At 43.4% G+C, this 16,686-nt stretch overlaps 1 protein-coding gene across 1 annotated transcript in view; it reads left to right on the plus strand.

Annotated features, from left to right (window-relative positions):
- Window positions 1-16,686, plus strand: part of LOC122542706 (cation channel sperm-associated protein subunit gamma-like) — a 216,295-nt gene that overhangs the window by 159,139 nt on the left and 40,470 nt on the right. The window contains exons 17-18 of the mRNA XM_043680685.1: window positions 9,500-9,556; window positions 9,902-10,058. Of these exons, the coding sequence (XP_043536620.1) occupies window positions 9,500-9,556; window positions 9,902-10,058 (214 nt within the window). The remainder of the gene's footprint in view (window positions 1-9,499; window positions 9,557-9,901; window positions 10,059-16,686) is intronic.

The raw sequence follows: 16,686 nt of genomic DNA on the forward strand, positions 1-16,686 counted from the left end.
CCTTCCACCTATTGTATTCCCAGCGCCCCTCCCCCAAATTCCCTCTCCCCTACCTTTTATCTCAGCCCGCTTGGTACACCAGCCTCATTCCTGAAGAAGGGCTTATGCCCGAAAGTCGATTCTCCTGCTCCTCGGATGCTGCCTGGCCTGCTGTGTTTTTGTAGCACCACAGTCTATTCATAACCCAACTGTTTCAACTCTGGAATCAACCCAGTGAACCTCCTTTGTATCCCTTCCAATGCCAGTACATTCTTTCTCAAGTAAAGAAACCAAAACTGTGCACAATACTCCAGATGTGGTCTCACCAGCATCTCATACAGCTGGCATAACCTCCCTGTTTTTAAACTTCATCCCTCTAGCAATGAAGGACAATATTCCATTTGCCACCTTAATTACCTGTTGCACTTGCAAACCAACGTTTTGTGATTTATGCACAAGGACACCCAGGTCCCTCTGCACAGCAGCATGCTGTAATTTTCACCTTTTAAACAACGGTCCACTTTGCTGTTATTCCTACCAGAATGGATGATCTCCCATTTATCAGCGTTGTATTCTATTTGCCAGATCCTTGCAACTTAGTTAACCTATCTATATCCCTCTGCAGACTTCCTGTGTTCTCTGGATACTTTGCTCTACCACTCATCTTGGTGTCATCTGCGAACTTTGACACTCTACATCTGGTCCCCAACTCCAAATCATCTATGTAAATTGTAATCAATTGCAGTCACAACACCTATCCCTGAGATACACCACTGGTGAATGATTGCCAACCAGAAAAACACCCATTTACCCCACTCTTTGCTTTCTGTTAGTTAACCAATCCTCTTTCCAATCTAGTACATTACTGGTTTTGGGTGTAACCCTTCTTCAGGACTGGGGGTGAGTGTAAGGGGAGGCACAGATCAAGGGGGTGGTTGGGGAGAGGGGCAGAGTAGTGAGGTAGGGATAGGTAAGCACAATTAGAGGGTACGAACTGGTTGGTTGATGGGAGGAGTGAATCGGGTTGGTAGCTGGAAGGGAGGGTCACTCAGAGGAATGGAAGGGAAGGGGAGGGCTGGAAAGGAACCTCTCCACCACATCTCCTTCATTGCTCACTCCATTGCCTTAAATCCACGCCTAAAAGCAAGAAAGACAGGGTCCCCCTTGCCCTCACATATCATCCTTAAACACTTCCACCAATTCCGATTAGACCCCACCACCAAGAATATCTTCCCCTTCCCACCCCTCTCTGCCTTCCACAAGGACTGTTCCCTTCACTAATCCTTGGTTTGATCCATTCTCCCCACCAACCCATGTCCCCCCAACTGAAACTGAACCCATGATACGTTCTCCTGCAACTGTAAAAGGTGCAAAACCTGCTGGTGCACCACCACCGTCACCTCCATCCAAGGCTCTAAATAGTTCTTACAAGTGAGACAAAAGTTCACCTGCCTCTCCTCCAATCTAGTTTACTATATCAGTTGCTCCCATTGTGGTCTTCTCTACATCAGTGAGACCAAACGTAAACTCAGGGCACGTTTCGCCAAGCATCTCAGTCAGGGTTCAGGGACCTCCCAATAACCGTCCATTTTAATTCTCCCTCGCACTCCCTTTCTGACATGACCATCCTCGGCTCCCTCCATTGTCACAATGAATCAGACCACAAATTGAAGGAACAACACGTCATCTTCCACCTAGGCAGCCTACAGCCCGACTTGAGTTCTCCAATTTCAAAGAACTCCCCTTCCCATCCCCTGACTCCCTTTCCAGTTCCAGCCCCTCCCTTCCATTCTTCTGACTGACCCTTCCTTTGAGCTACCAACCAGATTCATTCCTCCCATTGACCAACCAGGCCGTACCCTCAACCTGTGTTGACCAATTCCTACCTCACCACTCCGCCCCTCTCCCTAGCACCCCACCCTTTATTTGCAACTCCCCTTATACTCACCGCCAGTCCTGAAGGAGGGTTACACCCAAAATGTTGACTTCTCCATCTCCTAATGCTGCCTGGCTTGCTGTGTTCTTCCAGCCTTCTGCTTGATTATCTTGGATTCCAGCATCTGCAGTTTTTTTGTTTCTAATACATAATCCGTAACGGTGTGCACCTTTATTTTATGCAGCAACCTTTTGTGCGGCATTTTGCTGAGTGCCCTCTGGAAATCTAGATAAACAACATCCACTGATTCCCCATTGACCATAGCACTCATAATGTTGTAAAAGAATTTGAATTAGTTAAACATGACCTGCTTTCATGATCCATGCTGCATCTGTCTGATGGGATCCAGATTTTTATCCAGATGTCTCGCTATTTCTTTCTTGATTTTCCCCACTACAGAGGTTAACAGGTTTATAGTTACCTACCTTTTGTCTACCTCATTTTTTAAACAGTGGCAATACATTTGCTTTTCTCCAATCTGCCACAATTGCCTAGAGTTCTTTGATAAATTTTGATAAATTACCACGAGTGCATTGCTATTCCACCCCCATCTATTTTAGTACCAGGGGATGCATTCTTTCAGAACCAAGAGACCTGTCTAGCTTTAGCCCCATTAACTTGCCCAACAATATCTCTTTAGTGACAATGATCATTTCTAGGTCCTTAATTGCCATAGCTCCTTGTCATCAATTATTTTTGTTATCTGTCTTCCACTGTGAGGACCAACACAAAAATCTGTTCAAAGCCTCGGCCATTTCCTGTTTTCCCATTATTAAATCCACCTTCTCATCCTGTAAAGTTTCAATGTTTACCTTAATTTCTTTATTTCATATATTTTGCTGACTGTATTTATATTCTGAGCCAGTTGGCTCTCAAAATCTGTCTTACATTTCTTTATAGCTTTTCCCTTGGCTTTCTATTAATCTTTAAAAATTTCCCAATCCTCTAGTTTCCCACTAATCTTTGCCACTTTGTATCATTAGTTTTCAATCTGATATCCTCCTTTATAGGAGAAAGTGAGGACTGCAGATGCTGGAGATCAGAGCTGAAAATGTGTTGCTGGAAAAGCGCAGTTTGGAGAAAGTGGGAGGATTGGAAAGAGAAGTTGTTCAGAGTGAGGACCAGTTCAGTCAGTCGAAGGAGGGTGTCAGTGGAAGGGTCCTGAAGAAGGGCTCATGCCCGATTCTCCGGCTTCTTGGATGCTGCCTGACCTGCTGCGCTTTTCCAGCAACGCATTTTCAGCTCCATCCTCCTTTATATCCTTAGTTATCCATGATTATCTCTTTTCCTTCAGCCCTTTCCTTTTCACCGATATATGCTTTTGCTGAGCATTGTGAAACATCGTTTTGAAAGTCCTTTACTGTTCCTCAGTTGTCCCACCATTTCATCTTTGCTTCCAGTCTACATAGCCAGCTGCTCACTCATCACATTGTAATCTCATTTGTTTAAGTACAAGATACTGGTATTAGATTTTACCTTCTCATTCTCCATCTATATTTTAAATTCAGCCATACTGTGATGGCTCCTTCCTTAACTATGAGATCATTAATTATTGCTACATTTTCAGCAGATGTGCTTGGCCTAGATTGCCTTAGCATTCACACGCTCCCACTTTCCACAGCTACAACATAACACCTGACCTGCCATTATTGCTTGTTCCATTTAGTTGTTACTTCCATTGCTTTCTTAATTAACCGAGAATAATTCTTATGTAGTGTAGAATTTGCTGTACTTATAAAATGCTAGAACCACCTGGAACTAAAGGTACACTTTTCTGAATTACACAGATATGTATTTTAAATATTTATTTTAATTTTTTTTCTTCTATTGTTATCTTTTACATTGTTTTATGTTTATTCATTTTATTACTTCTTTTTACAGAGCACCTTTAATTCTAGCTAGCAATTATTACATGTGCCTTGCACAAATCACTTACTGACCAGTCGGCTGACTAATTTGCTGACTCAGATATTTTTCACTCAATTTCTTCACCCCCAGCCCCAAGCTCCACTCTCAGGTAGGACGTGAAACTGTTGTGTGTGCACAGTCTCTCTTATGCTATTTATGGAGTTGCTGTCCCCACACTCTCTCTTATGTTGTTTCTAAAGCTGCTGTACCTACTCTTGTATTGTTTATGAAACTGCTGTCCCTTCTCTGTTGTGCTATTATGAAGTTGCTGTCTCCATCCTATCTCTTGTGCTGTTTATGAAGCTACTGTACAGACTCTTGGACTTTTTATGAAACTGATGTCCCTACACTCTCTCGTATTGTTTATGAAGTTGTTATCTTCACACTGTCTTGCATTACAATGCTGCTGTCCTTGTTTTCTCTCTTTGAGTTGTTTGTGAAGCTACTGTCCCTGCTGTCTCTCATGTGCTGTTAATGAAGCTGATTTCCTTGCTCTCTCTCCATCACTGCTTATAAAGCTACCTTACTCTGTTTATGAAGCTGCTACCTCTGTGTTCTCGACTTTTGCTGTTTAAGAAGCTACTGTCTTTGCTGTCTCTCTATCACTAACTATAAAGCTGCTATCTTCACTCAGTCTTGCACTGCTATTTGCTGTCTGTATGTTGCTACTTATAAAAGTTGCTGTCTTTGCTCCCTATTATGCACTGTTTATCAATCTGTTGTCCCTAGTTTCTCTCATCACTATTAATGGAACTGATGTCCTTGCTCTCTCCGTGTTGCTACTAATGGAACTGCTTTCCATTTTCTTTCACAATGTTTATGAGACCATAGAACTATAAGATATAAGAGCAGAAATAGGCCATTTGGCCCATCATTCGATCACATATGAAGCTCCTCGGATGCTGCCTGAATTGCTGTGCTCTTCCAGCACCACTGATCCAGAATATGTTTCTCAATCCTATTCTCCAGTCTTCGTCCTGTAACCCTTGATCTCCTTACCAATTAGGAACCTATTTATCTCTGTCTTAAATATACTCTTAACTTGGCCTCCACAGCCCTCTGCAGCAATGAATTCACACATTAACCACCCTCTGACTGAACAGTTTCCTCCTCATCTCAATTCTAATGGATCAGTCCTTCACTTTGAGGCTGACCCATCAAGTCCGAGTCTCTCCTACGAGTAGAAGCATCTTCTCCACATCTAGTCTATGGAGGCCTCTCAGTATTCTGTAAATTTAAATCAGATTTCTGCCCCCTCCTGTTGCGCCTGTCAAATAGTGTGTTTTAACTTATATCTAGCAATGAAACTGCAAGTTGACTCTTAATAGTAATAAACAATAATATTTATTTATTTAACGCAATATTATAATAACAAAATACACTACAAACTGACAATTTACAGTATAAATCTGATCAACCATCTTGTACTTTAATTTTGGATGATCATATATGACCACATGAGATCTTGGCCTTGATCCACGCAGTGATGATCGTCTGGTCTTCTTTTCCCCATGGTTTGGTCTTCTTTTCCCCATGGTTGGTCTCAAGTTACCACTCGGAGGATGATGTTGCGGTGATTTTTATACTTAGAAGTATTCGCGCCTTTTTGGGAGGGTCTTTGATGTTCACCAATAGATCGATGACCCTGATCAATCGGACCCAACCAGGCGTTGTAATGTCGATGGCAGGATGGTCCTTGGGGATCCATTCCTGGAAGTGTTGGGAGCACGAAGGTCAAGTAGCCCTTTCCATATAAGGGCGTGAGGCACCCCTTCGTCTGGTAAACAACTCAAAGTTTCTGATTGTCCTGGGAATGGCATTCAGGTCAATTCCATTCAATTCAAATTCAAGTGTGCATTGTATTGTCTGCTGTTGAGTCATCTGTATACCATCTGTCTGGAGAGCAGCCTGTCTGGATTCTGTAGTTTGTTTATTTCAGAGTTGTTGAGATCAGTCACTTCGTCTATCACCCTCACCTTAACCTCCTTCCACCTATCGCATTTCCAACACCCCTCCCCCATGTCCCTCCTCCCTACCTTTTATCTTAGCCTGCTTGGCACACTTTCCTCATTCTTGAAGAAGGGCTCATGCCCGAAATGTCGATTTTCCTGCTTCTTGGATGCTGCCTGACCTGCTGCGCTTTTCCAGCAACACATTTTCAGATCAGTCACCTCTGGCCGAGGCTTGCCTCAATATCTCAGCATGCCGCATTTATTGGCCCTTTTTTTCCATCATTTTGAGCAGCCTGTCTGATCACACGTCTAAACTCCATTCAATACCCACCCAGCTTTCTCAACCCCATCTCATATGACAAGCTCTTCATCCCCAGGATATTTCTTGTATCCCTTCTCTGGACTCCCTCCAAGGCCAGCATGTGCTCCTTTAGATAAGGGTCCAAAATATTTCAAATGCAATCTGACCAGAGCCCTATACAGCCTCATCCCTGCTCTCATATTGTTGCTTTCTTGAAATGAATGCTAACATTGTATTTGCCTTCCTAACTGCCAACTGAACTTGCATGTTAACCTTAAGAGCATTCAGAGCTAGGACCCCTAAGTCCTTTTGTACTTCAGATTTCCAAAGTGTTTTTCCATTTAGAAAATAGTCTATGCATCTCTTCTTTCTACCAAAGCGCATAACCGTACACTTTCCCACATGGTATTCCATGTGCCACTTCTTTGTTGACTCTTGTAACCTGTCCTAGTCCTTCTGCAGCCCCCCTGCTTCCTCAACACTACCTGTCCCTCCACCTAACTTTGTATCATCTGCAAGAAAAATGCCCTCAGTTCTTTCGTCCAGATTGTTAATGCGTAACACAAATTGTTGTGGCCCCAACAAGTACTCCGATGGAACTCCACTAGTCCACAGCTTTATCCTGAAAAAGACTCCTATATCCTTACTCTCTGTCTTCTGCCAGTCACTCAATCCTTTATCTATGCGAATACCTTGCCCCCTAATACCGTGGCTCTTAGCTCTTATTTAGCAGCCTGTTATGCTTTACCTTGTCAAAGGCCTTTTCGAAATCCAAATGGATCACATCCACTGGCTCTCCTTTGTCTAACTTGGTTGTTACCTCCTCAAAGAATTCTGATAGATTTGACAGGCATGATGTCCTCTTGATAAAGCTGTGCTGACTCAGACCTATTTTAACATGCACTTCCAACTGCTCCTTAATAATGGAGTCTAAATTGTACCAACGGCATTGGCCAGGCTAACCAGCCTATAGTTTTCCTGTCTTCTGCCTCCTTCCCTTAAACAAAAGTTTTACATCAGCCATTTTTTCAATCCTCTGTGACCCTCCCTGACTCCATGATTTTTGAAAGATCACCACCAATGCAGGTAGAATCCACTCAGCTATCTCCTTCAGAACTCTGGGGTAATTTAGGTAATTTATCCACCTTTAGACCTTTGAGCTTCCCCAGCACCTCTTTAGTGACAGCCACTACACTCACCTGTTCTCCTAACTCTTGAATTTCTGGCATGATCTTCCACTATCAAAACTAATGCAAAGTATTGATTCAGTTACTCCGCCATTTCTTTGTTTCCCCATTACTACTTCTCCAGCCTCATTTTTCAGTAGTCCTATGTCCACTCTTACCTCTCTGCTATTCATCTAAAACAAAACTATTGCAATCTTCTTTTCTGTTACTAGCTAGCTTATGCTCATATTTCTTCTTCACCCCCTTATTGCTCTTTTTAGTTATCCTTTACTGGTTTTTAAAGGCTTCTCAATCCTCTGGCTTCTCACTGATCTTCACCACATTATTTGCTTTTTCTTATGTGTTTATGCTGACTTTCCTTATCAGCTATGGTTGCCTCTTTCTCACCTTAGTACATTTCTTCTTCCTTGGGATGAATTTCTGCTGTGCCTCCCAAATTACTCCCAGGAACTCCTGCCATTGCTGCTCTACCATCTCCCCAGCTGGGCTCCCCTTCCAAATAAGTCAGAATAGCTCTTTCCTCATGTATTTGTCGTTACCTTTATTCAGTTTTAATAGACCTGATTCAAGCCTCTCCTCTCAAAATGCAGGTGAATTCTGTCATATTATGGTTATTATCCCTTGAGGGTTTCCTTCACCTTATGTTCCCTAATCAAGCCTGTCTCATTATCCATCATCAAATCCAGAAATGCCTGTTCCCTAGTGGGTTCTACCACAAGCTGCTCCAAAAAAATCAACTTATGGGCATTCCACCAATTTCTTTTCGTGAGAATGCACTGTGTTGTATTTTGGTAAGACAAACAAGGGCAGGACGGTTAATGGCAGGGCCTTGGGAATGTTGCCAACAGAAGGACCTGAGGGTTCAGGTACATATTTCCTTGAAAGTTGCATTACAGGTAGACAGATTGGTAAAAAGGTGTTTGGCATGTTTGCTTTCATTGCTCAGAGCATTGAGTTGGAATGTCAAATTATGGTTGTACAGGACATTGGGTGTCCACTTTTGGAATACTGTGAATGGTTCTGATTGCCCTGCCTTAGGGAAGATATACTAAATTGGAAAGGGTGCAGAAAAGAATTATAAGGATGTTACCTGGACCAGAGGGTTTCAGTTCTAAGGAGAGGCTGGATAGGCTGGGACTTTTTATCACTGTAGCATAGGAGGTAGAGGGGTGACTTTACAGAGGTTTATAAAATCATGAGGGGCATAAATAAGGTGAATAGAATAGGAAGTTCAAAACTAGAGGGCTTAATTTTAAGGTGAGAGGCAAAGATTTAAAAGGGACCTGAGGGGGAACATGTTTGTGCAGAGGGTGTTTCATATGTGGAATGAACTGCCAAAGGAAATGGGTTGATGAGGAATAGTTACAACATTTAAAGACATTTAAACAGTTCATCAATTCTGAGCCAGAGTTCCTCAAGAAACCAACACTTGTTACAAATGTGGTCACTATGAACCTCAAAAGGGACCACCAGCTCCCACATCATGCAGTTACATTGCTTGCTCAGAGCTGTTTTAATTACCTAATTCTTAATTTGATTTTTGAAGTTTTTGTGTTGGTCCTTTAGTTTGTAGCCTCTAAATATTTCTCATCTTCAAACTGAAAATAAGCTAAAATATATAGTCATATTAGTAGCTATCACCAATCGCCAGTGAACTTACGTTTTACCTTTGATGTTATTACTTTGTGTTGGGTTCTTGTACCTGGTCTTCAACCTATCCTGTTAAAATAAAACCTTACAAGCCATGAGCCAAAAAAAAAAGCAAGCATAAAGTACCTCTTCCTTTTTACACTGAATTCTGATCTTGCCTCTGAATTGTGACCAGGCCTCCAAATTCCCTGAAAGATATAATAATTTGGGCTATGCCTCCCTCTGGATATGATCTCTCCTACCTGGGAGACACAGTCCAAACTACTGAAGGCTGTCCGTACTCATTGTTGCACTTTTTAACTAACTGGGAAATGAGAGTGCTACACACTGAGCCATCACTGACATTGGTGATGACTGATAATACCAGAGTTGGACAACTCAAGTACAGTGCTAGTCTAGGTTAAACAAATGCATACTAAAGACTCAATATATTGTTGATGTTTCACAGAGCATTACATGGCAGTGATTAATATTGCAAATCCTATTCATTGTTCTTATGGATAAACAATGGGGCAGTTAGCTTCCACATTTACTCTTGATATGTAGGAGAATTTCTCTGTAATAAAAGTCGTCTGTCCTTTCTCAGGTGGTGAATTCTGACCTTGTTTGTTTCCAAGAGTTTAGTAATAACGTTGTAATGCAGGTAACAAAATTTAAATCATTTTTGTTTCTTAAAAAGCATTTGTTAAATAACTCATTAGAAACTTGCAATGTGACCATAGTCCAAAAGAATTATTTTTGGAGGATATGGATGATCAGTTTACGTGCATGGCAAGTTTAATCTGTTTTGTGTACAAAAAGATCAGTTAAAGGAGCTGTTGTGCATATGACCTATGTGGTGACTTGTCTGAACAACATTAAACACAACTTTTTGTCCATAGCTTTATTTATATATTTCCACAATAATCTGGAGAACATTTATCGTGTATTTAATTTAGTTTCACTATAAAAAGAAACCTATTGTGAGTGAGTTCCATGTAATTTGCAGGGTGGTGCACTTCTGAAAGTCTATGTCGGATGTCCACCTGGAAACAGGCTTGCTTTTGATATTTCCTACACGCTTCAATACAGTACCCAGAAAAATAACATATACTTTGACTGCATCGAGCCTAACATAGAAATTCCATGCTTCTATTATGAAATCCGTAAGTTTATTACATACAAAAAAACCCATTTACTGAAATGAATACTTACATTTAAAAGACAGCTTACAGTTTTACAGAAATATCTTAAGCACTTTATAAACCATTTAGCATTTTAGTTATGTAAAGAAAATTCTTCATTTGTTCATTTTCTACTTAAAAGTAGTATATCTTTGTCATTTATGAAGAAAGGGAAGGAATGCTTATGTAACTTGCATTTAAAAGGTTTTCCTCTTTTGAGAGGTTTCCTCCAACACTAGTGACTTACCTGCTTCTATTCTACTGTGTATTAGTACTATTCATTTTGTCTTTTGGCCTGAAACAAACCTTTGTTTCAATTCTGTTGTAAAATTGAGTGGAAGTTACCGAGTTCAGGTTTTATCAATTTTTATTTGTACCTAGAACATTACAGCACAGGAACGGGCTGTTCGGCCCACAATGTTGTGCTAAACATGGCACTAAATTAAACTAATCCTTTCTGCCTACCCTTGATCCATATCGTTCCATCCCTTGCATATTCATGTTCTTATCTAAAAGTCCCTTAAATCCCCCTATCATATCTGTCTCCATCATCATGCCTGGCACTTCATTCCAGAATCCTAACATTCTCCATATAAAATACTTCACATCTCCTTTGAACTTTGTCCATCTCACCTTAAATGCATGCCCCTTAATATTAGACATTTCAACTCTGGGAAATTGATTCTGACTGTTAACCGTATCTGTACATCTCATAATTATACAGACTTCTATTAAGTCTCCCCTTAGCCTCCTCTGCCCCAAAGAAAACAACCTGAGTTTTTCTAGCCTCTCCTTATAGCTCATCCCCTCTAAACCAGGCAGCATCCTGACAAACCTCTTTCACATCCCTTTTGAAGCCTCCACATCCTCCCTGTAATGTGGTGACCAGAACTGAACCCAATATTCTCAGTGTGGCTTAAGCAAAGTCTTACAAAACTGCAACATAACATCCTGACTCTTGTACTGAATTCCCTGACCAATAAAGGCAAGCATAACATACACCTTCTTTGCCAGTCAATCTACTTACATGGCCACTTTCAGGAAACTATGGATTGAACCCCAAGATTTCTATGTACATCAATGCTATTCAAGGTCCTGCCATTAACTGTATATATTTCCTTAAGATTTGATTTCCTGAAGTGCAGAACCTCGCACTTGCCCAGATTAAACTCCATCTGCCATTTCTCAGCCCACATCTGCAACAGATCTATATCCCGCTGTATTCTTTGACAACTTCCTACACTATCCACAGCTCCTCCCATCTTTCTATTGTCTAGAAATTTACTAACCCACCCACCTACATTTTCATCTAACTACTTCCCACTTAAGTTTTTAATAACTTTTCCTGTTTATGGGATGGCATTTAAGCCCTGTTGTATCACACCTTATACAGCAAGAATAAAATGGGAGAATAGTTAAAATGCTGGGAGTTTTGTGATACTTCCTTGATGTATTGGCACCTAACATTATTTTAGCTGAACATAAAATTTATAGAGGAGGTGAGTTAGCATTTTGAAAATATATTAGGTGAGGGAAGGCTAATCATAATGTCACAACTCACTGAGGTAGCATGCTAGAAATCAAGCCCTGCTATTTGAGATAATGCTGCCCCTTTAACAAGGTTATTTTGTCCTATTTTTTCAAGAGAGGTCATAAAGGCAGAGGTGCTGATTTGTCTGGAAATATCTACTATAAACAATGGCAGGGGAGTGGCCAGTTCCCCCATTCAGGTTTTTTCTAGTTTTTTTTTTAGGCAGTCAGGAACTGCAGATAACAGAGAAGCTGCTACAGTGAAAAGAGGTTCCTGCTTGAACAGATGTATCTTGTTTGACTCTTCTCTCTTAAATCTCTCCTGCCTATAAGAACCTGTGTTTGAATTTACCTTTTGCCAAGGAGTGGCTCGTTCTCCCAATTTGGATTTTTTTCTATTTTTATTTTAGCAGGCAGTCAGAAACTGCTGGTAGCAGAGAAACTGCTACAGTGAAAAAGAGGTTCCTTGCTTGAACAGATGTTTCTTGCCAGACTCTTTTCTCTTAAATCTCTCCTGCCTGAACCTGTGTTTGAATTTACCTTTTGCCAAGGACTGTATTTATGTTGCAGGGATCGGAGTAGCTCTGTAGTTAAGTTGCTACATCATGTAGTCTGGGTTTTCTAATATTTAAGTTATTATTAATTATGTTTATTTTAGTTCGTTTTCAACCATAGTGTGGAAATAAATTCTGTTTTGCTTAAAGCCGAGTGGTTTGACTAACTGCATCAGTCTTGGAATTTACACTTTACATCTGCCTTTAAAATAAGAAAAAGTTAGGGTCTAGGCTACTTTCTTAAAAAGTTTTGAGGTGGTCTTCCCTGGTCCATAACATGTTTCAGAGTTACCACAAAAGGTAGAGATTTTAAAAGAAATCTGTAATATCCCCAACCTGATTTTCAGATCCAGTTTGATAAAAGCACAAGGCCAGATTTCTGTATTAGGCAAGAATCACTGTTACAGGTCATTAGATTCTAGCTACAGGTAAGCAATTAAACTAAACTGAGTAAACTTTACAAATGAAATCTCTAAACCTTTGTATGAACTTCTCCACAGAGGCAGACAGACATAAAGAGGAAAATAAAAACACATAAGCAGAGGGAAAACTGGAAAAGCTATTGCATAGTCTTTGTCACAAAAGCTGTTTGTGTTATTCTTGCTCATCCAAATGTTTTTCAATTATCTTCCTTTTGCTAAATACTTCCGTGGCCTGCAGGAGGCACAGGGTGGCCAGTTTTTGGTTAAGTCCCTTACTTATCCAATTCAAACTCACAACTCATATGAGCTGACGAAGGAAAGATTGCCTGGTTTTCTTTTTGTTTAAAGTAGTTTACTGCAGACAACCAAGAGAGATTTTTGGTTGCTGCAGACCTATTGGTTTCTTTTTGTTTAACTGGCTTCTCTCTGTCTTGTTCGCAGTCCAAGCTGTTCCCGCGAGGAGGTTGAGCAATTTATCAACTTCACCAACACATTCCACCCTGACCTTAAATTTACCTGGACCATCTCTGACACCTCCCTCCCCTTCCTGGACCTCTCCATCTCCATTAATAACGACCGACTTGACACTGACATTTTCTACAAACCCACCGACTCCCACAGCTACCTGGATTACACCTCTTCCCACCCTACCTCCTGCAAAAATGCCACCCCATATTCCCAATTCCTCCGCCTTCACTGTATCTGCTCCCAGGAGGACCAGTTCCACACAGACCTGCTCCCCCCCCCGCCCCCCACCACCGTCCAGCCTCACCTCTCCTGCCATCAGCCGAGGGTGCACTCCCCTCTGGCCCCGGAGGGTCTTTCTGAAAGGCCGAGAGCTCGGGGGTGGGGGTGACAGAGTCGCAGTCCGGCTCGGTGCTGCAGCTCAGGGAGCCAGAGCTCAGGCAGCGGCACACGGTGCAAGGCTCTGCACGGAACGAGTGCCCAGCCGGCAGCCTCTGTCCGCTACTGGAGCAGCCCAGCTCGGCACATTGCGGGCACCCGTCCCGGGGCTGGAAGGTGCGAATGCAGTTCTCCGGGAGCCTAGGACAGGGGATGAAGCTGCATTCGATATCCCCACCCCCCGGCGGGCATTTGCACTCGGTGCTGCCCCCGTCCACGTAGTAGGAAGCTCGGGCTGGGACCTGGCCCCTCCTGTGCCCTGCCCGCAGGCAGTCGTAGTACATATATCCACTGCACTCGCAGCCCAGCTGCACGCAGCTAGCACAGCAAGATCCAACCTCCAGCGTCTCCTCGATGCAGTGCCTCAGCTCCGGGCACTCCACACCGGTGCAGTCCAGCTGACCCACCACTGCCAGGAGGCCCCATGGCACCAGGGCCAGGCACAGCAAGATCCCGCCGCAAACAGTCAACCGGTCCCTCCCCTCAGCCATCATGCGAGAAGCTGCAGGAGAAATCGGGGTGTTAGAATGAAGCTCCCTCTACACTGTCCCCATCAAACACTCTCAGACCCCCAGCCCATTACATTGTGGGGGATACCACAGACACAGCGCTGAGGGAGGGCCGCACCGTCGGCGCTGAGGGAGGGCCGCACCGTCGGCGCTGAGGGATCACCGCACTAGTCAGAAGGTCAGTGCTGAGGGATTGCTGCACTACCAGACATTCTGCACTGAGATAGCGGCGGAGGGTCAGCGCCGAGGGGACGCCGCACCGGCGGAGGGTCAGCGCCGAGGGGACGCCGCACCGGCGGAGGGTCAGCGCCGAGGGGACGCCGCACCGGCGGAGGGTCAGCGCCGAGGGGACGCCGCACCGGCGGAGGGTCCCTGCTGATGCAGAGCAAAGGATTCTCAAGAGCTCCCCCCTCAAACACACCAACTTCTTTCCAATCTTTACTCTTGGGTTTGCTGTAGGAAATATCACTAATATCTCTAACTCTCCAGTACGCAGCTGGATTAACGACGGTTCCTTATGCCCTACTTGTCACAGCTAACCAATATGTTACCTTCCCTATAAACGTCTGCCATCATCTGAAGACAGCTCAGGGATTTGCAACACCACACCACTTTCCCTATGTACAGGATATCACTGACACCACATACTTTTCCTTCATGGAAGCACTTCTCCAGTGAACAGTATTTTTAATTGGAAAATAGTAACAATCCATTCACACACAACACATGGACAGTCGCAGAAACAGCATCAAGCAAGGGCCTGCAACCTACTTTGATAGAATTGTTTAACTTGAGACATTATACAAATGTCCAGTATTTAGGCAAAGGTAAAGTCACCATAGTCTCAGAGATGGGTCATTGGGCCAAAGAATGACAGATGGAGTTTAATTTAGATAAATATGAGGTGCTGCATTTTGGAAAGGCAAATTGGGGCAGGATTTATACACTTAATAGTAAGGCCCTGGGGCATGTTGCCAAACAAAGGGACCTTGCAGTGCAGGTTCAAAGTTCCTTGACAGTGGAATCACAGATAGATAGGATAGTGACGAAGGCATTTGGAATACCTTCCTTTATTGGTCAGAACACTGAGTATAGGAGTTGGGTGGTCATGGTTCAGCTGTACAGGACATTGGTTGGGCCACTTTTGGAATACTGTATTCAGAAAGTGTTCAGAAAAGATTTATAAGGATGTCACCAGGCTTGAAGTTTTGAGCTATAGGGAGAGGCTGAATAGGCTAGGGCTCTTTTCCCTGGAGAATTGGAGGCTGAGGGCTGATCTTATGAATGTTTATAAAATCATGACAGGTACAGATAGGGTAAATGGGCAAGGTCTTTTCGCTGGGGTAGGGGAGTCCAGAACTAGAAGGCATAGGTTTAAGATAAGAGTGGAAAGACTTAAAAGGGACCCAAGGGGCAAAGGTGCGTGTATAGAATGAGCTGCCAGAGGAAGTGGTGGAGACTAGTACAATTACAGTATTTAAAAGGCATCTGGATGTGCATATGAATGGGAAGGGTTTAGAGGGATATGGGCCAAGTGCTGGCAAATGGGACTAGATTACATTAGGAGAACTGGTCGGCATGGACGAGTTAGACCGAAGGGTCTGTTTCCCTGCTGTACATCTCTAAGACTCCATGACTGTATGAGTTGTGAATGATGCTGCATTCATTGTGCAATCATTGATGACCATCCCCACTTCTGACCTTACGATGGAGGGAAAATGCTGAAAGCAGCTGAAGATGTTTGAGCCGAGGACAGTACCCTAACGAACTCCTACAGAGCTGAGATGACTGACCTCCAACTTTCTTTCTACCAATCAGGCATCGCACAGTCAGCGGAGAGTTTGCCCCCGATACCCATTGAATCCAGTTTTGCTAGGACTCATTGTTGCCACACTCAGTCAAATGTGGTCTTGATGTCAAGGCCTATCACTCCCATCTCACCTCACTGCTGGAATTCAGTTCTTTTGTCCATGTTTGAACCAAAGCTGTAATGAAGTCAGGAACTGAGTGGCCAAATTGGGTGTCAATACTGAGCAAGTGCTGCTTGATAGCACTGTTAATGAAGCCTTCCGCCACTTTATTGATGATCAAATGTAGACTGATGGGGCCATAATTGGCTAGATTGGATTTCTTTCTGCTTTTTCTGTACAGGAGAGGACTGCAACAATGAGGATTGGCTGTCACAGTGAATATTTGCATCACCGCAGTCACTACTACCAGAAGGAGGACTTCAGCAAGATACCCTCCAAGAACAAGCAGTCACCTGTGCTGAATAGCAGATTGTTGTGGGCATGGTGTCAAGGGGTTCGCTTCTCGGCCTTTTGGCTCGGAATATGTGTAGTTCCTGAGGACCAGAGGAAGAGATGCTGCTCGAGTGCTGTCGGTTCGATGCAGCGGACGTGTGCTGGCAGGGGAGAAACCACAGGGATCGTGTTGCGAGTCGTCGGAGCTGCTGGAGACCATCGCTGGATCGTGATTGGACGTTGGAGGATCGTTTGGTTGTGCTGACCTGCTCTTGGTGGATCTTCATGCTGGCTTCGGCCTAACGCCAATTCAGGTACCAGCCAACCTCTGAGCATGGCCTCAGCAGCCGCTCGCAGCCATGGCCAGGGCATTCGCAACACAGTCAGGGTGACTGTGAAGAAGGTGGAGGAGCACACACCGGTCGATCGGACGGTGTTTGTGAAGAAGA

Source organism: Chiloscyllium plagiosum, chromosome 41 (genome assembly GCF_004010195.1).
Source record: "Chiloscyllium plagiosum isolate BGI_BamShark_2017 chromosome 41, ASM401019v2, whole genome shotgun sequence".
Classification (NCBI taxonomy): Eukaryota; Metazoa; Chordata; class Chondrichthyes; order Orectolobiformes; family Hemiscylliidae; genus Chiloscyllium; species Chiloscyllium plagiosum.